The 24067-nt window shown below is 37.1% G+C and overlaps 1 protein-coding gene across 5 annotated transcripts in view; it reads right to left on the bottom strand.

The window, feature by feature from the left end:
* The window catches only part of PXDNL (peroxidasin like), a 509349-nt gene that overhangs the window by 26311 nt on the left and 458971 nt on the right, over positions 1-24067 (bottom strand). For all 5 annotated transcript variants that reach the window (XM_064588349.1, XM_064588346.1, XM_064588345.1 and 2 more), the window contains 2 exons: positions 3748-3862; positions 402-531 (listed from right to left, as the gene is read on the bottom strand). In XM_064588349.1, coding sequence (XP_064444419.1) covers positions 402-531; positions 3748-3862 — 245 coding nt within the window. The remainder of the gene's footprint in view (positions 1-401; positions 532-3747; positions 3863-24067) is intronic.

Genomic DNA, 24067 nt, shown 5'->3' with positions numbered 1-24067 from the left:
TGTTTGGACTCCATTTCAAAAACAAAAAAATTATAAGAAAAGTATGTGTTGGCCTGTTACAAATTATCTATATCCACAGAGATAAAGAGAGCACCCGAACACAACTATTCAGAAAGGCACTGAGCAGGAACTCAGAAACTCACTGAGCAGAGAGCTCCATCACTGGGACCCTCTGTATTGAAGATATTGGTATTTGGTAGAAAGGAAATGGATTTTACCCAGTGCTCCTTCCCTGAATTCAACTATTATAAGGAAATTGTCCACATAAATATAATAACTCCTCATTATTATTCTGGTATTGTGCTATATATTCACAAAGTCATTGGACAGATTTTTTTTTTTTAATCTAGTTATTCCAATCTCTACAACAAGGACATGTTACTTAGGGGGAAAAAACGAACCTGTTCTCTGAGAGCTTTGATGGTTTTTTGAATTTCCACTGCAAAACTGCTGAAATCTTGGGCAAAATTTGCTTTTGCCAGAAGTGTCACGTTTCTATCATCTTCATCAATATACAAGTGATCTTGTTGCCTGTTTATACAAGAAGCAAATAAAATGCTGAAAAATAGAAGTTGCATAGTAAAAAAAATTAACAACTATTCCTCAGGCATTGGAATGTACAGGACATTGTGACTGCTATGCTGTGTGGACATAAAAAGATGTGACTGGAATTAGAAAATAAATTAAATGACATATAAGAAGATAATCCAGAATGTCACATCTGTTCCACATAGTTTACTCAAAATGATAAGGAAGTATTTCTTAGGAAATAAAGGGAATGCCACGTAGTATTACATATCTATTTGACATATTATTTAGATCTCAAATTATGTCTTTTGCTAAAAATTATTCATTCCACTTCACAGTGAAAGAGCAGTGACAAATTAAATATTATATATTATATATTATATAGCACCCAGGTGGGAAATTTCCTTGCTCTATTATAAATTCATGGCAAGAACTAAATTAAGAATACTAGTCTGACAAAAATCTAATCTTAAACCCAATGCAAAATAGCTCAGTATTATCGATAATAAAAGGAAATAAAAAGTGTTGGGCTGAATTTAAAATATGATTCCTAGAGCTTAACTGAAGTTCTCAAAAGACAGAGGTCTTTTGAGAAATAAAAAGTGTTGGGCTGAATTTAAAATATGATTCCTAGAGCTTAACTGAAGTTCTCAAAAGACAGAGGTAAATAATGAGTTTGGAAAATTGAAATGAAAGTTCCATCCACCTATGATTACAATATATTGTCAAAAATATTTTTATATAGATTTGATTTAGTTGATGTGCTATTAATGTCTCAAGTTTTCTTTTTTTCCCTAAATTTTGTTAAAGGTTCTTTGTGAAGAAGCCATTGTAACTTTCAAAACTGTTCTGCTTTGTTCTGCTTGATATATGTCTTCTATTGTTCAGTAAGAAAATAGCTTGCCAGATACAGTACATCCCATGAGCTTGTAAAACAATTCCTAGGCCAAGGACATGTTACAGAGCTTATATCAGAGAGGGAATTTAGGAAAAGATAGCACTGAAAAAGAACAGGAGTTACCAATGCCAGTTACTCAGCCACTAGATCAACTCTATGTCCCATAAGACACTATGAATTAGGGGCACCATTAATCACTAGTGGCCTCACACCAGCTTTTACTATGGTGCTATGTTCAAATTGATTCAAGTGTACCAATGTTGACATGGACGATATTAGTAATAATGGATAATTTTAATTAAGATTATTTGACACTTTTGTTTGCATGGTGCTCTCTCCTGTAGATCATCAGTGTTGAATCAAAGGGGATTTAGCCACAAGGAAGTCTGGATGATTGTATAAAGGTATAACCAAGATTTAAAGTACTGAATGTAGGAACACAGGGAGTAGCTGCTATTGGCAAAACCAGATTATACAGTCAGATGGTGTTCACAATGGAACAAGTATGTGTTGGGTGTGGGTTATGTAATAAGCATTATGCTAAGATACATGTGAGGGTGCTTTCCAGTAAGTAGGCTGCTAACACTCTCTCAGAAAAGGGTGACTGATGAACAAGCAGGAAATACAACATTTGTATGAGGAAGACAAATAAGAAGGTAATGACTTCTGCCTGGGGTAGGGGTAGGAGGTGGCATGAGTCAGGGAAGCTAAATAAAGCAGACCATAATTCTTCATCCATTTCAGGGACCATGCAGCTCTGATTGTTCTGACCTAGATACCACATCGCTTCACTCAATGCACCCAGCAGTGCCAAGAGACACTTGAAGCAGACCTGTCTTTCAGATGAGAATACTGTAACAGAAAGTTAATATGTCCATATGATGCAGCTATTAAATTGTGCAGCTGGATGCAAATCAGGATTTTTAAAAACAAAATTTAGAAGTCCTTTTTTAACCACTACACAGACATTTTAGGCCTGATCATACTTGTGTTTTAGACAGTGTGGAAAGAGAGAAGAGAGACAAGGATACCAGCTAGGGAGATTACTGGGGGGTTGTGGGGAAGGTGGGGGGAGGATGGAAGGAAAAGATAGATAGTATGGATGTTGCTATATATTATTAAAAACATGAAACTCAGGGCGCCTGGGTGGCTCAGTTGGTTAAGCGACTGCCTTCGGCTCAGGTCATGATCCTGGAGTCGGGGGATCAAGTCCCGCATCGGGCTCCCTGCTCGGCAGGGAGCCTGCTTCTCCCTCTAACCCTCCCCCCTCTCATGTACTCTCTCTCTCATTCTCGCTCTCTCAAATAAATAAATAAATCTTTAAAAATAAAAAAAATTAAAAATAAAATAAAATAAAAACATGAAACTCAGCATAGAGCTTGTAAGAAAAAATAATATTTATCAAGTTAAACTGATGTTAATTCATGAATAATGTATTGAAAAATGGCTCAATTTGTGACTGAGAGAGAGTAAATGCAAGAAAGATGAATGTGCAGAGAAAAGTAAAAGTGATATCATAGCCTGAATGATCTGTGCACACTGAGTGATGGGATTTGGCCCTCTTTGGTCTAAACAAGTCTTCAGCACAACAGAACTATCTACAAAGGATTACTGCAGTGTGTATAGTTAGAAGAAAAAACAAAACTGGTATTATCTTTTTATTATCACATCAAAAGTAAACAGAACTCCCAATTGCAAGGCACATGTTTGAGTCAAATTTGATAAGATTGGCAGGAGACTAAAACTGAAATTAACCAATCTGTAGCTGAGTGACTAAGGCTACAGGTAAGCAGAACATCCATGAGGTCACCATAATCTTAAAGAGACTAAGATTTTGATGAAGGAATAAGATTGACATTTCTCAATTTTCTGAGGGATCAAAAATATCCCATCTTGGTCACAAATTAAACCTTCCTTGCAAGACACTATACATGAATTAAAATCAACTTAGCTTGATAAATATTATTACTTTTCTTACAAACAATATGCTGAGTTTCCTATTTTTGAAAAGAATTTTAAAAACAGCAATATCCATAATGTGATTTAAGGAATCATTAAATTTAAATCATAAATAACATCTATGATGTGCAATTTTCTGTACTTTATTGAGAAATATTTATTGCTAAGTATGCCCTGGATATGATGTCCCAGAATGAAAAGGAACCCATATTTATTACAAAATTTATTTATTTGTTCATTGTTGTATAATTTATCCTATATGTAAATGAGTCAACCATGGTTTCTATAAAACCCCTCAAATTGTATATTTGAAATAAATCTATGGTAAATAGCCCAAAGAAATTAGATATTTATGTACATACCTACTGATTAGATCACTTAAGTCCGTATCTTTCTCATCAGGATAGCTGTATTGAGCAGAGCGTTTCTCTCGAGATTCTTGTGTGAATGCTCTGAACTGGCCTCTACTCCTACAGTCTGTGGGGAAAAAGTATCCACATGAGCATTGTGTGAGATTGGCATCATCTTCCTGTCTAGAGTATCTCTTCAATTGAGGAGGGAGATGGATAGCTCTTCAGTCAGTTCAATTACAGGTTTCTGGTTTTGCAAGTGGCTGCATCTCTGTTTTTACCAAAGCAGATGAAATACCAAGGCAGTTTGCAAAATCCATAGAGTCTCCATAGGGAGAGGAAGTTGAATCTGAGGAAGGACACTGATCATGGGGTACATTTTTTTCACTTAGAGGACTTGAAAATGAGGAAAGGAACAAAAACGTGGTAGACAGAATGCTTGAAATTCTGAGCTCCTCAAATTACTTAATCAACACCTGCTACCAACTCAAGGCTAGTTTTTTGTTTTTAATGACCTCTATTGCACAACAATGTGCATATAGTTAACACTACTGTACTGTACACTTAAAATGGCTAGCATAGTAAATTTTTTTGTTATGTGTTTTTCACCACAATAAAAAAACATGAGAATGTTATGAAAATTTTTATATAAGTACAAAACAACAACAAATGCTCTTTAAATTTCATCTGAAAACAGTTGGATTGGAAACTATGTATATTGAGAAGAGGAAAAACAATGATGTAGGAACCTACCTTTCCAAATAGTAAAACTACTATAAATAAAGCTAAAAAAAAAAAAAAGGAATTTTTAATACTGGAATAAAAAATAGATTGAAGTGGAACATGATAACAATCCCAGAGCATTTCACTATGCACTTGAATCTAAAAGGTTACACTGGACAGCATAAATTGGAGGGGAACAAGGAATTACCCTACAGCTTTTTGTGTTGGGCAATGAGCAAGTTATTTCTTAGGGAAGGGAGTTATTTCTTAGGGAAGGGAGAGATGTAAAGACAACTTACATCTTCACCTTAGCATATATAAATTAAAATCAAGAGGAATATGCCCCATGATAAATTGTTAAGCAAAGCTGAAGATAAAATTTAAGTTGATTTTTTAAATAACAAAATAAATGGCAAATGCTATAAAATTAGACACAAAATAAAAGTAAAACTTTGTTATGCAATATGAATTTACCAATATTAAAACATATAAAAAATAAACTGAAATGACAACATGTCAAAATGGTGACAGTGATGTGTCTAGAACATTATTATGGTTGTTATTTCTTTTCTCTTATTCTACCTCTATCCTTTGTTTTGTCCCAGTTTTCAATAAGAAACAGTCATAATTTAAACAATTTAAAAACAGTAAATGTAAATAAGCAGAGAGAAATGGATTATTCCAAGTCTGACGGTGGGCTGAGCCCTAGGACAGGTGTGAGACTTTGGACATTTGAAGAGGAACATGGAGGTACAGAATTCTTCCCAAGGACAGAGAAGTACTCAAGAAGGGAGGTAGAACTGTGGCAATGACAAACTACCTCAATGGGCAAGCTTTGCCAGTGAACTGGTGGGAAATGCATGCAGTTGAAAATGTTGCGTGTGTTACTTTTGAAACTATAGTATTGAGACATTATAGATAAAGCTATGCAGTATACTAACAGATCTATATGTGCCTACTTTTACACCATTACTTCAACCTAGCGCCTTTTAAATAACCAATAATCCATAAATATTTGCATATCTAGGTGAGAAAAAAAGAAATAGAAATGAAAACAAAAAACACAACTAACATATATGGGTTTCACTCATATAGTAAAACTTAGTTTTTCTATTTCTGAAAAGTATATAATTTTTGTCAATAAATATTTATGTGGAACTTACTAAACTATTAGACTAAGTACTGTAGGGAAAATAAAAATGAATAAGGCATGGTTCTTGGTTTTGAACAGTTTGCAAGTGGAAAAACACAGCATTTCCAGTTAAGCCCATATATCTCCCCTTTAAATTCTCATATAAAAAGGAAAAGTATAGAGGAAGGAGGAGCAAGATGGCAGAGGAGTAGGAGATCAAAATTTTGTCTGGTCCCAGGAATTCAGCTAGATAGGGATCAAACCATTCTGAAAACCTATGAGCTCAACAAGAGAGTGAAGAAAAGAATAGCAGCAACTCTCTGAACAGAAAAGCGACCACTTTCTGGAAGGTAGGACGTGTGGGAAAGTGAATCAGAGGCAATATTTGTGAAGATAGACAGTGGGGGAGGGGGCCTCTGTCAGCTGCTACTGACAAGTGATTAGAGCAGTGGAGCACAAAATCGGAACTTTTAGAAGTCTGAGGGACATTGCTTCAGTGGCTAAGCAGGGGGTGGAACCCTCGCTGGGACAGTGTGGTCTCAGGACCGTCAGAGTCACAGAAAGACTGGGGGTGCCTGAGTGCGGCAGAGCTCCCAGGTATCAGAGCAGGGAATCCAGCTGCATAGATGGAGCCAAGGAGCGGGCTCTCAGCTCAGGGTCGGCATAAACTGTGATCCACAGCACAGTCAGGCCACTGCTCTTCCAGCAGGGACCCAACAAGGGGCAGATCCGAGGAGACTCCCCTACCTCCTCTGGGAGGAGCAGCATGGGAGTGCACCACAGGGATCTGCTGGGTTTGGAGACTCCAAAAGGGGTCGTGTGCCAGAGATAGAAATGCTCGGTCACAGGCCAGGTGAGCACGGAGTGCAGCCAGAGACAGGGAGATGGGAGTGATTGACTGCTTTTCTCTAGGGGCTCACTGAGGAGTGGGACCCTGGGTTCTTGGGTCCTCTGGGGTGGAGATTGAGGGGCTGCCATTTTCACTCTCATCCTCCAAAGGCTGTGCAGAAAGCTTGCAGGGAACAAAAGCTCCCAAGAGCAAACCCAAGCAGATTACTTAGCAGGGCAATTCTGCCTCCAGGCAAAGACATTTGAGAACCATGGCAACAGGCCCCTCCCCCAGAAGATCAGCAAGAACAGCCAGCCAAGACCAAGTTTAATGATCAATGAGAATGGCAGAACTCCAGTGCTAGGGGAATACTGCACATAAAATTCATGGCTTTTCCCCCATGATTCTTTAGTCTTTCAAAGCTATTTTTTTTAATTTTCTGTTTTTGCTTTTTCTTTTTTTTTTGAATTTATCTTTTTCCCTTTTTCAACCAACATCTTATCAATCCCTTTTTTAAAAAACTATTTTTATTTTTCATTTTTAGAGCCATATTCTATCTCTTCAAAGTAGTTAAACTTATTTTTGATATATATATATATATATATATATATATATATATATATATATATATATATATATATGTTGTTCTTTCTTTAAGATTTTGGGATACAGTTTTTTCTAACAGACCAAAATATACCCTAAATCTCTAGTGTATGGCTTTATTCTAGTCTCCTGCCTGATCACATTCTCTACCTTTTATTTTTTTTTAATCCTCTTCTTTCTTTTTTCAACCAACTTCTTATGTTACCTTTTATGAAATCTTTTATAATTTTCATCTCTACATTATATTCCATCCCTTCATTGAATTTACCCTTCCTTTTGTACATATATAAGTTTTTCTTTCTTTTAATTTTTGGGAGGCACTTTTTCCTAACAGACCAAAATATGCCCAAAATCTAGTGTGTGGCACTAAACTATGCACCAGCCTGATCATATTTGATCACATTCTGTTTTTGATATGTTTCATTTTGTTTTGTTTTATCTTTTTCTTTTTCTTTTTTCATTCTTCCCCTTTCTTTTCCCCCAGGTTCAGGTCTCTTCTGATTTGCTTAGTGTATATTTTTCTAGGGTCATTTTTACCCTGTTAGCATTTTGTTCTCTCATTCATCTACTCTCCTCTGGACAAAATGACAAGATGGAAAAAAATCACCTCAACAAAAAGAACAAGAGGCAGTACTGACTGCCAGGGACCTGATCAATACGGACATTAGTAAGATGTCGGACTAGAGTTCAGAATGACAATTTTAAAGATACTAGTTGGGCTTGAAAAAAGCATGCAATATATTAGAGAAACACTTTCTGGAGAAATAAAAGAACTAAAATCTAACAAAGTCGAAATCAAAAAGGATATTAATGAGGTGCAATAAAAAATGGAGGCTCTAACTGCTAGGATAAGTGAGGCAGAAGAGAGAATCAGTGATATAGAAGACCAAATGATGGAAAATAAAGAAGCTGAGAAAAAGAGAGATAAACAACTACTGGTTCACAAGGGCAGAATTCGAGAGATAAGCGATACCATAAGACGAAACAACATTAGAATAATTGGGATCCCAGAAGAAGAAGAAAGAGAGAGAGGGGCAGAAGGTATACTGGAGCATATTATAGCAGAGAACTTCCCTAATTTGTGGAAGGAAACAGACATCAAAATCCAGGAAACACCCCTCAAAATCAATAAAAATAGGTCAACACCTCGACATCTAGTAGTAAAACTTATGAGTCTCAGAGACAAAGAGAAAATCCTGAAAGCAGCTCGGGAGAAGAGATCTGTAAAATACAATGGTAGAAACAGAAGATTGGTAACAGACCTATCCATGGAGACCTGGCAGGCCAGAAAGGACTGGCATGATATATTCACAGCACTAAATGAGAAAAATATGTAGCCAAGAATACTGTATCTAGCTAGGCTGTCATTGAAAATAGAAGGAGAGATAAATAGCCTCCAGGGCAAAAACTAAAGAAATATGCAAACAGGAAACCAGCCCTACAAGAAATATTGAAAGGGGTCTTCTAAGCAAAGTGAGAGCCTAAAAGTAACATAGACCAGAAAGGAACACAGACAATATACAGTAACAGTCACCTGACAGGCAATACAATGGCACTAAATTGATATCTTTCAATAGTTACCCTGAATGTAAATGGGCTAAATGCCCCAATCAAAAGACACAGGCTATCAGATTGGATAAAAAAACAGGACCCATCGATATGCTGTCTGCAAGAGACTCATTTTAGACCCAAAGACACCCTTAGATTGAACGTGAAGGGGTGGAAAACCATTTACCATGCTAATGGACACCAAAAGAAAGCTGGGGGGGGGGCAATCCTTATATCAGACAAATTAGATTTTAAACCAAAGACTACAATAAGAGATGAAGAAGGACACTATATCATACTTAAAGTGTCTATCCAATAAGAAGGTCTAACAATTGTAAATATCTATGTCCCTAACATGGGAGCAGCCAATTATATAAGCCAATTAATAACAAAAGCAAAGAAACACATTGACAACAATACAGTAATAGTGGGGGACTTTAACAGCCCCCTCACTGAAATGGACAGATCATCTAAGCAAAAGATCAACAAGGAAATAAAGACTTTAAATGACACACTGGACAAAATGGACTTCACAGATCCATTCAGAACATTCCATCCCAAAGCAACAGAATACACATTCTTCTCTAGTGCCCATGGAACATTCTCCAGAATAGATCACATCCTAGGTCATAAATCAGGTCTTAACTGGTACCAAAAGATTGGGATCATTCCCTGCCTATTTTCAGACCACAATGCTTTGAAACTAGAACTCAATCATAAGAGGAAAGTCAGAAAGAACTCAAATACACGGACCTAAAGAGCATCCTACTAATAAATGAATGGGTCTATCAGGAAATCAAAGAAGAATTAAAAAAATTCATGGAAACAAATGAAAATGAAAACACAACTGTTCAAAATCTTTGGGATGCAGCAAAGGCAGTCCTAAGAGGAAAGTATATAGCAATACAAGCCCTTCTCAAGAAACAAGAAAGGGCTCAAATACACAACCTAACCCTACACCTAAAGGAGCTGGAGAAAGAACAGCAAATAAAGCCTAAACCCAGCAGGAGAAGAGAAATAATAAAGATCAGAGCAGAAATCAATGAAATAGAAACCAGAAGAACAGTAGAACAGATCAACGAAACTAGGAGCTGGTTCTTTGAAAGAATTAACAAGATTGATAAACCCCTGGCCAGACTTATCAAAAAGAAAAGAGAAGTGACCCAAATAAATAAAATCATGAACGAAAGAGGAGAGATCACAACCAACACCAAAGAAATACAAACAATTATAAGAACATATTATGAGCAACTCTATGGCAGCAAATCAGATAATCTGGAAGAAATGGATGCATTCCTAGAGATGTATCAACTACCAAAACTGAACGAGGAAGAAATAGAAAACCTGAACACCTATAACCACTAAGGACATTGAAGGAGTAATCTTCAAACAAAAGCCCTAACAAACAAAAGCCCAGGGCCAGATGGCTTCCCAGGTGAATTCTACCAAACATTTCAAGAATTAATACCTATTCTTCTGAAACTGTTCCAAAAAATAGAAATGGAAGGAAAACTTCCAAACTTGTTTTATGAGGCCAGCATTACCTTGATCCCAAAACCATACAAAGAACCCATCAAAAAGGAGAATTACAGACCAATATCCTTGATGAACTTGGATGCAAAAAATCTCACCAAAATACTAGCCAATAGGATCCAACAGTATATTAAAAGGATTATTCACCATGACCAAGTGGGATTTATCTGTGGGCTGCAATGTTGGTTCAACATCTGCAAATCAATCCATGTGATACAATACATTAATGAAAGAAAGAACAAGAACCATATGATCCTTTCAAAAGCTGCAGAAAAAGTATTTGAGAAATCCTTTCTTGATCCTTTCTTGATCAAAACTCTTCAGAGTATAGGGATAGAGGGTACATACCTCGATATCATAAAAGCCATCTATGAAAAACCCACAGCAAATATCATTCTCAATGCAGAAAAACTGAGAGTTTTCCCCTAAGGTCAGGAACATGGCAGGGATGTCCACTATCACCACTGCTATTCAATATAGTATTAGAAGCCCTAGCCACAGCAATCAGACAACAAAAAGAAATCAAAGGCATCTGAATCAGCAAAGAATAAGTCAAACTCTCACTCTTTGCACATGATATGATACTTCATGTGGAAAACCCCAAAGACTCCACCCCAACACTGCTAGAACTCATACAGGAATTCAGCAAAGTGGCAGGATATAATATCAATGCACAGAAATCAGTGGCATTCCTATACACCAACAACAAGACAAAAGAGAGATTAAGGAGTCGATCCCATTTACAATTGCACGCAAAACCATAAGTTACCTAGGAATAAATGTAACCATGAGACAAAGAATCTGTACTCAGAAAACTATAGCATACTCAGGAAAGAAATTGAGGAAGAGACAAAAAAAATGGAAAAACGTTCCATGCTCATGGATTGGAAGAACAAATATTGTGAAGATGTCAATGCTACCTAGAGCAATCTACACATTTAATGCAATCCATATCAAAAGACCATCCACTTTTTTCAAAGAAATGTAACAAATAATCCTAAAACTTGTATGGAACCAGAAAAGACCCCGAATAGCCAGAGGAATGTTGAAAAAGAAAAGCAAAGTTGGCGGCGTCACAATTCTGGACTTCAAACTCTATTACAAAGCTGTCATCATCAAGACAGTATGGTACTGGCACAAAAACAGACACATAGATCAATGGAACAGAAAAGAGCCCAGAAATGGACCCTCAACTCTATGGTCAACTAATCTTCGACAAAGTAGGAAAGAATGTCCAATGGAAAAAAGACAGTCTTTTCAACAAATGGTGTTGGGAAAATTGGACAGCCACTTGCAGAAGAATGAAATTGGACCATGTCCTTATACCACACACAAAAATAGACTCAAAATGATTGAAAGACCTAAATGTGAGACAGGAGTTCATCAAAATCCTAAAGGAGAACACAGGCAGCAACTTTTTCAACCTCAGCCGCAGCAACTTCTTCCTAGAAACATCGCCAAAGACAAGGGAAGCAAGAGCAAAAATGAACCATTGGGACTTCATCAAGATTAAAAGCTTTTGCAAAGCAAAGGAAACAGTCAACAAAACCAAAAGACAGAATGGGAGAAGATATTTGCAAATGACATATCAGATAAAGGGCTAGTATCCAAAATCTATAAAGAACTTATTAAACTCAACATCCAAAGAATAAATGATCCAATCAAGAAATGGGCAGAAGACATGAATAGATATTTTTCCAAAGAAGACATCCAAATGGCCAACAGCCACATGAAAAAGTGTTCCACATCGCTCAGCATCAGGGAAATCCAAATCCAAACCTCAATGAGATACCACCTCACACCAGTCAGAATGGCTAAAATTAACAAGTCAGGAAACGACAGATGTTGGCGGGGATGTGGAGAAAGGGGAACCTTCCTACACTGTTCGTGAGAATGCAAGCTGGTACAGCCACTCTGGAATCAATATGGAGGTTCCTCAAAAAGTTGAAAATAGAGCTACCATATGACTCAGCAATTGCACTACTGGGTATTTACCCCAAAGATACAAAATAGGGATCCAAAGGTGTACGTGCACCCTGATGTTTATAGCAGCAATGTCCACAATAGGCAAAATATGGAAAGAGCCAAGATGTCCATCGACAGATGAATGGATAAAGAAGAAGTTGTATATATATATACAATGGAATATTGGAGCGATCAAAAGGAATGGAATCTTGCCATTTGAACCGATGTGGATGGAACTGGAGGGTGTTATGCTGAGCAAAATAAGTCAATCAGAGAAAGACATGTGTCATATGATCCCACTGATTTGAGGAATTCTTAATCTGAGGAAACAAACTGAGCATAGCTGGAGTGGTGGGAGGGTGGGGAGGGATGGGTGGCTGGGTGATAGACATGAGGGAGGGTATGTGCTATGGTGAGCGCTTGAATTGTGTGAGACTTTTCATTCACAAACCTGTACCTCTGAAACAAATAATACATTATATGTTAAAAAAAAAAAAGTAGAAGAGAGTAGGAAGGGTAAAATGAAAGGGGGGACATCAGAGGGGGAGATGAACCATGAGAGACTATGGACTCTGAGAAACAAACTGAGGGTTCTAGAGGGGAGGGGGTTTGGGGGATGGGTTAGCTTGGTGTTGGGTATTAAAGAGGGCACGTACAGAATGGAGCACTGGGTGTTATACACAAACAATGAATCATGGAACAGTACATCAAAAAATAATGATTTAATGTATGGTGATTAACATAACATAATAAAATTAAATTTAAAAAAAAAGTACAGAAATGGGCTGCAGGTCAACTCACATTATCTATCATCTTTCATTTATTTTTTAGGAAGATAGAACTTTAGAATTTATTTTAAAGCACCAGTAGAATATGCAAGGTCATATACATAAATCCAAAAAGGAAAGAATTAGTTGTGTTTGTAATGTAACAGGTATATAGTGATACACATATGAGAACAGAAACACAGAGAAGCATTCCCCTGTACCCTTTTTCCACCAAAGAATGAGCATTGAGAGTGGGGTGAGCAACCCACTAGGGTTGCAATGACCAGGCAGTTCTTTCTTTTAATGTGACAGTTGTTTTATTCCTGACTTCTTTTTTTTTTTTTTTTTAATTCACCTTGGTATTTATCCCCAGTTATTGCTGCAGAGGCAAAGCATCCTTGATTGCTGAATGTTTGGCTCTTATGCAAACAACATTTGAATTAAAACAGTATGTTAATTTGGTAGATACTTCGGTTTTATACCTATGCATATATATCTTATATAAATATGTATATACACTTGGTCAAACTCTGTTCTTAGGCCTAACATCAATTATTAATTTGAAACTTTATAGTAACATGTGATGGGTATTATTATCCCTAGTGTTAAATTGAGGAAACTAAGACAGAGATGTTACATTACCTTCTCCAAGGTACTACAGCTTTTTATGGAAGAGCCAGGATTTGAATCCAGACATTTTGTTTCAAAAGTCCAACCTCTTTACTGCTACACTACAGCAAGGAATGAGAAAAATAGAAATAACAAGATTAAAACTCTTGAATATGTGGTTTGTGCAACTTCGGAATAATGGTATCATTATTTGTTAACTGAATGAATGGATGAGTGGATGGATGGATGGATGGATGGATGGATGGATGGATGGATGGATGGTTGGATGGATGGATAGTTGGATGGATGAATAGATCTAGAGTGGAAGATAAAAGGAGATGACTTGAATTCATATTGGCTCAAAAATATTGTCAAATTTCTGGTCTACATATGACTTAGGGGAGGCATGAAATAAATACAGAAGATATATTTCAAGACACCATTAGGAGGAGGTGCAGATGAAGATAAAGCAATATGGCTCATTTTCAAGAAGCATAATGCAACATGTGTGTGCATGAGTACATGTAACTTCCCATTCAGTGCAGCCTTAGTTGACCCCCCAACCAATCCCTCAGGTTTTGCACTATGAATGAAGCCCTAGATCTTTACTGTGTCAAACAAAATCCTTCCTTATGCACACATTCTTCTGTCTCCAGCCTCATTTCTCTCTAATGCACAATTCATGGCTAATTATCCAGCTCCAACTTTATTTGGTCTCTCTCACCTGAGTAACAAACACCACAGGTGTTATGTCACCATCTCTAAGAAGCCTTTCTTAAACTGCTAGGACCAGGTCAGATGGAAATTCATTACATTCTCTTAGCACTCTGTACATCTGTCTACTATTCTCCATTGGCTAAGGAGAGAGCAGAGAGGAGGGCTCCATCCTACCTACCAGTTTATCCTCACCACATAGTACATCACCTGAACATGATCCACACTGAATAAATATTCTAATGAATGAATGAATGAAATCAAAGTGGCCAAATCATTATTTTAAAATATCCAGTTCTTTGTTATTTTCTGTGTTTAAGAGTTTGATTGAAGGATTCAAGCTATTTGGGTTTATACCGTGTCTTCCACATTTGAAATATATTACTTTGGATAAGCTATTTAAACTTGTTGACTCCATTCTCTCATCTATACGTGAGGATGATAACACAATTTATCTCATGGAGTTGGTTAGAGCATTAAATGAGTTAAGGAAAGTAAAGCACTCTGAAAGAATGTCATACACAGATTAAGCTCAAATGTGGCTCTTATTTTTGGAAGAAACTTTAGAGAATAAGATGACTGACTTATTTAGTTCATAAGCAACTTTTGCATAATGTCAGTTATAAATGTTTTTGTTCATAAGCATAGAACTAACATTCAAAAAATGTTGTTGAATGAATTAAAACTTAAGGTAATGTGTTTGTAGACAGTTTTTCAAGGCAATTCCAAATGAATTTAAAAAACAATTTCCCTGAAAATAATTGGTATAAACACTTCAGGATTTTTTTTTTTACATTTACATTTCTTTATAGTGAAAAACAGCACAGAACAATTTGCAGAACTTGCATAAAAGTAACAATTTGCTATTTAAAGGTATTGTCAAATTAAACTAGTAGAAACGTGATGTCAGCCTGCTTGGCAGTGAGTACTGAAAAAAGGGAAGTTTATTTCAATAGGTATGTAGATTGCAATCCCTATGAATCATATCCAAACTCAGACCCCATCTGGTCTGGCCCAGAGATGGACACATGGTAAGGAGACATGTCAGGACACAGAGGCCTGGACATTAATGATTAATTTAACTAAATCAGAAGATTCTGAAGACAACAAGCTGCTTTAGGCATAGGCCTGGACATTCTGATTTGTTGGAGTGGACTGACATTCCTTGATGAGTAAACAAGTTCAAGTTGGGGAGTTGAAGCTACAGTAGCTCAGGCAATCATGCATGTTTCCATGAACTGATCAAAATTCTGCAACTATGGAATATCGGGGTCCCAATGCTGCATCCCACATACTAAAAATATATCAATGATCATAGGCTTAAAAAATGACAAAAATATGTAACACTTTTTTTAAGTTATCATCAACACTTGTTTCTTAACATTTTAACACTTCTCATTTGCTGGCAAGAAGAGAAAAGGGAAAAAAGTACAAATAACAATTTAAAGAAACATAAAAATGAAAATTTTGGGGAGACTCTGAGAACAACTTTATTCAATGCTGTGGTTTTATGTTGTATTTATATAACAATCAAATATAATTCCTAGTTCCTAGTTCCTATGGAGGAACCAAGTATATTTACATTCCTTATCTTTAGATGGTGTTTCATCTGAATTAGTGAGCAATACTGAACTGTGGGGTGACAGCAGGAAACCACTCATATTTCTTCATAATCTTACCAGCATTCCATTTTCTTTCTACTTTACAATTGCATTATCTATTGCAGTGTAACAAGTTACCACAAACACGGTGGCTTAAAACAACACTAATGCACTTTTATGAATTGAGTTGTGCTCCTCCCCTTAATTCATATGTTGAAGTCCTAACCTCCAGTACCTCAGAATGTAACCTTATTTGGAAAAAGGGTCATTGCAGATGTAATTAGTTGAGAGGAGTTCACACTGGGGGAGGGTGGGCTCTAATCCAATGTGACTGGTGTCCTTATAAAAAGGGAAGCTTGGACACAGATAACACACACACAGCTGGAAAACCATGGGGAGATGAAGGTAGAAACGGGTAATACAGGAGAAGCCAAGGAAAGCCAATGATGCCAGCAACCGCCAGAAGCTCGGGGAGAGGCAGGGAACAGATTCTCCTTCATAGCCCTCAAGGGGAACCAGCCCTGCAATAAATACCTACAGTCCTCTGTCCTCCAGAATGGTGGGACAAGAAACGTCTATTGTTCAAGCAATGCAGCCTGGAATATTTTGTCATGGCAGCCCTAGCAAACTAAAATTATAATTATTAAAACTATTACCTCAGATATTAATTTATTGTTAAAATATAGGAAATTCAATATATATTAAAATACTCTAATATAAATATTAATATTTAATAAAATATTCCACTTAATTTTCATTACCTCCCTGACAAAATATTCGTTCAAATGATTTAAAAATGTCTATGCAGGGGCGCCTGGGTGGCTCAGTTGGTTAAGCGACTGCCTTGGGCTCAGGTATGATCTCAGGGTCCTGGGATCGAGCCCTGCATCAGCCTTCCTGCTCATCAGGGAGTCTGCTTCTCTCAAGCCCTCCACCCCTCCCCAAGCTCATTTCCTTTCTCCCTCAAATAAAATCTTTTTAAAAAGTCTAAGTAACAATTTTATTTTAAATCTAATCATTTAATTTTAGACTAGTTGAGAATACTGCATGTCAATTCTCCTTGTTAGAATTTCAGTTTTTCTGGGGCACGCCTGGGTGGCTCAGTCGGTTAAGCGTCTGCCTTTGGCTCGGGTCATGATCCCAGGGTCCTGGGATCGAGCCCCGCATCGGGCTCCCTGCTCCACGGGGAGCCTGCTTCTCCCTCTGCCTCTGTCTCTCTCTCTGTCTCTCATGAATAAATAAATAAAATCTTAAAAAAAAAAAAAAGAATTTCAGTTTTTCTGGTGATATGACATATAATCAACTTTTCAGAATTTTCCATGGATATTTGAAAATAAAATTAATTTTAGTTCATAGGGTACAAAATTGGATACATCACTTATAAAGGGATCTCACTGATAATATTCAAATACACTTCCATTAAAGTGTGCTAAATAGATGCTAAGTTATTTCACATGAGTTTCTAACTATATTACAGATTGTGAAATGAAAGTAGACCTTATATCCATTAGTGCTTTTCTTCCTTAAATTCAACTTTTTAAAATATTGTTTTTGCCAGTCATGTTTCTATCTCTGTGTGCCTGACTTACTTTTACCTATTGTTTTATATTTGATCATTCTAAATATTTTGCTTATGTGTATCTCTTGTAATGATGTAGAGTTGAAACTGTTTTTGTATACATCTAAGAATTTTCTACCTTTAATAATTCTCTTAATACACTGAAACTTCAACTACATCTGAGTCTTACTAGCTTTCTTTAATTTTCGCTTATGCCTCATTGGTTAGTTTCTACATTGTTTATTTTATTCCCCTAGTGATCTGCAGGGCATATATCCTGTCTTTACTGCTAAGTATATTTCATGGGAGCATATTTGAAAAGAAATTTCATGGGAGCATATTTGAAAAGAAATTTCACTAATTATCAATGTCAATACTCAAACACTAATAATTCTAAATATAATGAGAATTTTAAAATTTTATAGTAACACTAAAAGGAATCAAAAATCAATTTTTGGTCTTAAAAGACAAAAACTTAATGAAAACTTAAACAACTTAAAGAAACCATGCTTATTAGCAACCTACTTCATTTTTTATTTTTTTATTATTTTTTTAATTATTTATTTATTCATTATTTTTTAGAGAGAAAGAGAAAGAGCATGAGTTGCAGGGGGGTAGGGAGGGGCCAAGGGAGAGGGAGAGAATCTTACACAGACTCCAGGCCCAGCATGGAGCTGGACACAGGGCTCCATCTCATGACTTTGAGATCATGACCTGAGCGGAAATCAAGAGTGTGACTCAGGCACCCCAACAACCTACCTCTGATACCAGAAGGTTTTTTCCTACTGGGATGTCACAGATTGTAAATAAAAACAAAAATGCTGTATTGGGAAGATAACTCAATACCTCAGAACTTACGAGATGTCATTTAATAGCTAATGTTTTATGCTATATGTAAAGTCAATATTATCAGTAGAGTTTGATTCATTAACTGTATCACCATTTAAACACATCATATTTTGTATCATTTCAGGGATATTTAGTGCCCTTTATCCTACTTATGAGGTTTGTTCTCACTTGATTTCAACAAGCTATTCATATAAGATATTATGTACTTGCAGAACCAAGGAGAGTGGGAGATGTCCTATGGCGCTCTATTAAAAATAGCAACAATTTTCAAAGACAAACCTGAGAACACTGCTGCAAATTAATTGGTTCATTAAAGCTTTATAGGAGTTGCTGAAATCTTACTCCTTTAGTAATACTTTGAAGGCATTTTATAAGTTAAGCATGAAACAGCCATAACATCATGAAATATTATGGTAATAAAATCAGTCTTTTATGGGAGAAATTAAACTTTCATTAGTTTACAGACATAAGCACAATTTATTTGAACTAAAGTCAAGAGTAAACATAAATATATTTACATTTGTATATAAAATATACTGTATTTAAAATTACTTGATGTTTTAAAGACAGAACTTCATGTAAATGCAGCTGGAAATTGCAAGACCAGATGGTTCCATAAACCCCAGTAGAAAATATACATCTGTTGGTTCTTTGTGAAATTGTTTTATTTGAAAGTTTTATTTAATCAAGTGGCATGGTGTCTTAATACATCACCTGTATTAGGTATATTTTTCATTTTTAAAATGAGTGGAGAGTAAATCATTTTCTGTTTGACACTCAAGGAAATGTTTTATGCTCTATGTAAAATCAATTTTATCAGTAGAGTTTGATTTATTTGATCTATGGCACAAACAAATGTGCCAATTATAGAGCTTGTTGAAATAAGTAGATTGGTAATACGACTTGTGAATATTGTTAGTTGCATCTGTGATGTCTATAATATTATGCAAAGACTCTTGATCTATTGATTAAATGATACTAAAAATTAGTTTAAATTGATGGTAAATGTCAAGAGTGTTGCATTTACAATTTGTTAGCATAGGATTCTAAAAAGGAAGGTCATCCAGCTGAAGAAGAGTTCCCATATTTATCTCAAGTAAAAGGGACTTGGAGGAAATTATGAAAAGTATAGAGAAAAGAAAACTAGCTATGACAAGGTAAGATAAGGAAGAACAGAAATAAACCTGGTCTTGGAATTGAGATGTCTGCATTCTATCCCTAGCCCTGCTAATAAATAGTGAGGGTAAGTTACTTAGACCTTTTCAATTTTTGCTTCCTAATCTTAAAATGAAGTGGGTTTTTTTGTTGTTTTTTGTTTTTGTTTTTGTTTTTCCCAAATGAAATGATCTCTCACGATATCTCTCACTCTGAAGACCTATAACTAAGATAGCTAAGGGAGAAAAAGAACCCAGAAATGTAATGTGAAATGCTTTCTGCTTTATAAATTATGTTAAATGATATAACATATTAAATCTAAAAATCTGAGAAATGTTGCATTACCTTATATGCTGGTAAAAAAGATTCCTACTTATTAAATTCATTCATTCTGTCATTTGCTCTTTTGATCACTGTGATCTTTTGTTAATTACAACACTTGTGAGGTCTCCATGTTCCCTTTTCCTTAAAACCAAATCAAATCAATCAATACTTTGAATACTTGAATACTTCAGGTCTGTTCTGAACCTCTTTTTGTTCTTCATGCTTTTCTCCATATTTTTGGTAAGAACTTACTGTTTTCTAGTACATACTTATGGCACTGAATTACCACTTTTATGCTGGATGAAATAAGAATAACACCAAATCAAGCAATGTATTCATCTGGTAACTACCTCCACAAACTGACCTAATGCTTACATATACTTTGAATCAACCTTTAAGTTGTTTTAACATAATATAGACAGACGCATTATGGACAGAATAGCATTTTCTTATGTACTCAGAAAAACAGAAACCTCATGAACAGTAGGTAAATAATCTTTGGCTAGAACCTTCCATGATTTGAATTAGAATATTGTTTCTTTAATCCTTACTGATATTAATCATTTCAGAGTGCTGTATTTAAAGACTAACTCCTAAGTACCCTAGTTTTCTGCCATATCACTTGTACCAAAGGTGTACATCTGCTCCATGCAAGCTCGCATCCAGAACCAGCATGTAGCTCCCCCTTCGCCTCTGCCATTTCTCCACACTCTCTGGTACTGCTGGTAGTGCCTGTGCAAATGACGGTTCCCCTCGTGACTTCCAGTGTACTGCTCGGTGGTACAACAGAGATATCAAGTCAGGAGTATCTAGAACTGGTCCCTGAAGGAGGTAATCCTGGTGGAGGATGTCCAATTGTCGATAGGTTCTTTCAGATAAATCAGTTCACACATATTTAGCTGCAGTTTGCTCATATTGACAAAATCAGAGTCAACACAGCAGACAGTTTAAACCTACATGTCAAATACAGAAGCTGGGCAGAGAAATAAACCCATGAAGTACGTAATGACAAAATGGAACAAACAAGATGCTTAGGAAAGTTTTCCTAAGTTTTTGGAGGGTCACTGTGTGATTTTTGTTTTTCTTTATTTTTTATTTTTAAAAAATATTTATTTATTTGAGAGAGAGAGAGAGAGAGTGCAAGCAGGGGGAGGTGCAGAGGGAGAGGAGGGAGAAAATCTCAAGCAGACTCCCCACAGAGCATGGATCCCCAGGGAGGGCTGGGTCCCATGACCCTGAGATCATGACCTGAGCCTTGAGATTCTCTCCCTCTCCCTCTCCCCTCTCCCCACCCTCATTTTCATGCTCTTTCTCTCTAAAAACAAAAACACAAAAACAAAAACAAAAACAAAAATAAAAATAAAAAACAAAAAAAACCCATGGGCTTCATGGGCTTAGAGCCCATGGGATTTATGCATTCCCAGACAAGAGGACAGGAGGGAGCATGAATGACCTAGTAAACAGTTAAAATGTGTTTTGCTGGGCGCCTGGGTGGCTCAGTTGGTTAAGCGACTGCCTTCGGCTCAGGTCATGATCCTGGAGTCCCAGGATCGAGTCCCGCATCGGGCTCCCTGCTCAGCAGGGAGTCTGTTTCTCCCTCTGACCCTCCTCCCTCTCATGCTGTCTCTCATTCTCGCTCTCAAATAAATAAAATCTTAAAAAAAAAATGTGTTTTGCTTTCTCCTTATGGGAACTCCTAAGGTTCTATATCAGAATGCTTTTAATCTTCAAAGAAACCCATGTTTTATAACTGAATTCCAGGTCCTACCTTAGCTTCAGATCAAAACTAGTTTTCCCACAGCTTGCTTCAGTATATTTTTAGTCCACACAAGGGAGAGCATAAAATGATTAAACAGGAACCTCCATGACCTTCAGCAACCACATCTGCTGGTTAACCCTGACACAAAGGAAACCTCAGGTACCCATGTTTTCCCCGGAGATCATAGACCTTGATCAGGATGCAGCTCAACAAAAGGCAAGAAGAAAGGTACCTGCCTGGCCCAGTGGTAGATGCTTCATCACAGGGTCACAGGAACTACAGGTATTCCCCAGTGTGGAAGATAGGTCTTCCCCTAGGCTCCCAGTCCCGAGGCCAGGACTCCCCAGGGCAAGCTGTGTTGCCTTGGACCCCGCAGACAGGCGCACGCTCAGGGGACCAGGAGAGGGCTGTGCTGAGGCCCTGGGAAAGAGTCAGGCCGAGTGCTCCTGAGGGACCCCAACACCTTGGGAACCACCCAGCCAGGGAAGAGGACTAGGGGCAGCTCAGCTCTGGAAGGACTTGACGTCCAGATTTCTGTGGCTTCCCTGATAGCTTCTGCCTTCAGGACCTGCCGGGGGTCTCTACCTCTCAGAAGGTGGAGAATGACCTGGGTAGATGGGCTGTCTTCCTGCCCTCAGCCTGGGAGTGGCTGGTATCACCTTCTGCAAGTATTTTTGCCATGGAGGTAACGTCAACAACCTGACCTGAATCCCCGCGATCCAAGAGAGGAAAAGTAACTGTCCATTCCAGGAGCCTGACAGCCAAGGAAAGAGTAGGGAATGCCATCGTCAGAGCATGCCCCAGGGAATGGAAGAGGCAGAGAATTATAACACAGGAATTTAAGGTATGGCAAATGCTGCAGAGAAAAACTTCCTAAAGCTTAATTAGATGATGTTGGAACTAAGAAATTAAATAGAGGAATTTAAATAGAGGAATTTAAAAGGAGGATGGTTCCTACTGAGACTGAAATTAGTGAATCTGATATTAGTGGTCATGAGCAAAAAATATATTAGAACATTTAGCAAAAATATAAGAGGTTGAAATAAGAAGGACAAGAAAAGAGATTTGGAGGGTAAACTGTGCAGGCCTAATAGCCAAAGATATTTCAAAAGGAAAAAATATATATATTATACAATATTTAAGGAATATATAATTATTAAAGAATATGAGATTCACATCCCCCTTTGTTGAAGAAAAGTATAAATCTGTGAATTGAAATTACTCACTAAGTTTGAGACTGAGTTGATAAGAAAAGTTACCATCTAGACATATTCTGACCTAATAATATACATAAATGGAATGACTTGGGTATATTTATACAGTGGTAAGAAGCAAAGATAAATGGATGATATAATGTGATGAATGACATGCAAAATGAAAAGAAAGTCCAACTCCTTAACACCCTAAGATACTCCACCACTTCACTGTCTACACAAACACACAGCAACACAGCTCTCTAAGTGACATACAAGTCCCATGTCCATCTTTTAGGTCTTATGCCTTCTACCTACCAAGAATAATAAAGTACAGTTATCCAAAACTCAATTACATTTACAATATTACAGTTTTGGAAAGATTAATTTCAATGTATTTGTGCATTTAGGAGAGGATTTTTGTTGTAGTTTCTATTAAAGAAAGAGCATTCTTACTAGGGCTCAAGACCATAAATTAGGATCTTAATCATAAGAATGCTTCACATATTCAAGATTCCCTCCTTCCCTTGCCTGTTAAATCTTTGCAATGCATTTTCCATAACAAATATCACCAATAACAAATGCATTACAATTTAAGTAATGAGAGGGTCTCTCCTTTGGGTCTTGAGATGTCTGATAGTACATTGGAGCCACAGGACTGAAGGAGAAAGAGGGTGGCAGAGGCAGGGTGCCTTCATTTGGTACCTGCTCACTGTCTGTGCCATGCACGTGTCCTATGGGTATTCAAAGGAGACTGTGCACACAGAGAAAAGAGCTGAGGCTTTCAGGTTGGCTATATATAGGTTTAAATCCCAGCTGGGGGACCTCAGAATATGCATTTAGAATCCAGGAACCTCATTTTCTTCAAATGTGAAGTGGGGACAATGATACCCACCTTGAAAGACTCATAAAGACTATGAGATAGGCAGGCATTATGTATGAATCACCTATCACAGGGCTGGTGGTGTGAGCATCTAGAACAGGCATATGTGGGCAAAATGGGACCACAGCTTTTGATTCCTGGACTTGAATCATCACTTCCATCCACAGCACAGCTATTTTCATCATTATGGCCCACACCCTGCCATCCCATCTATTTTTTCCTCTACTCGGTGGGCTCAATGCCCAGTCTGAAGATGGCAGAAAAAGCAAGAGGACTGTTACTACTTGCCATACATCTTGTTTTTCACATTGCATCCCTGTGTCCCATGTTTTGGAGAGCTGGAAATATTTCATTATTCCTGGCCATAATCACCAAGAATTTGAGGTGAGGGAAAGTACACCTCCTTCTCACGGCACTAAATGACTTTCTTTTCTGCCCCATAAAATCCACCATAGAGAAAAAGGAAACTGCAACTCAGATGTCACTGCTTTTGGTTCAACACTCTCTCCTATTTCTAGTACTTGCTTTTCCCACTCAGGAATGTTTGGGGCTAATAACATCTCTCCTGTGAATGCCAAGTACTACTT

Source organism: Mirounga angustirostris, unplaced genomic scaffold (assembly GCF_029215605.1).
Source record: "Mirounga angustirostris isolate CCGP_5_RB_7025 unplaced genomic scaffold, mMirAng1.0.hap1 SCAF_4, whole genome shotgun sequence".
Lineage (NCBI taxonomy): Eukaryota > Metazoa > Chordata > Mammalia > Carnivora > Phocidae > Mirounga > Mirounga angustirostris.
Note: the sequence above shows the minus strand (reverse complement) of the source record. Positions and strands in the feature narration are given on the sequence as shown.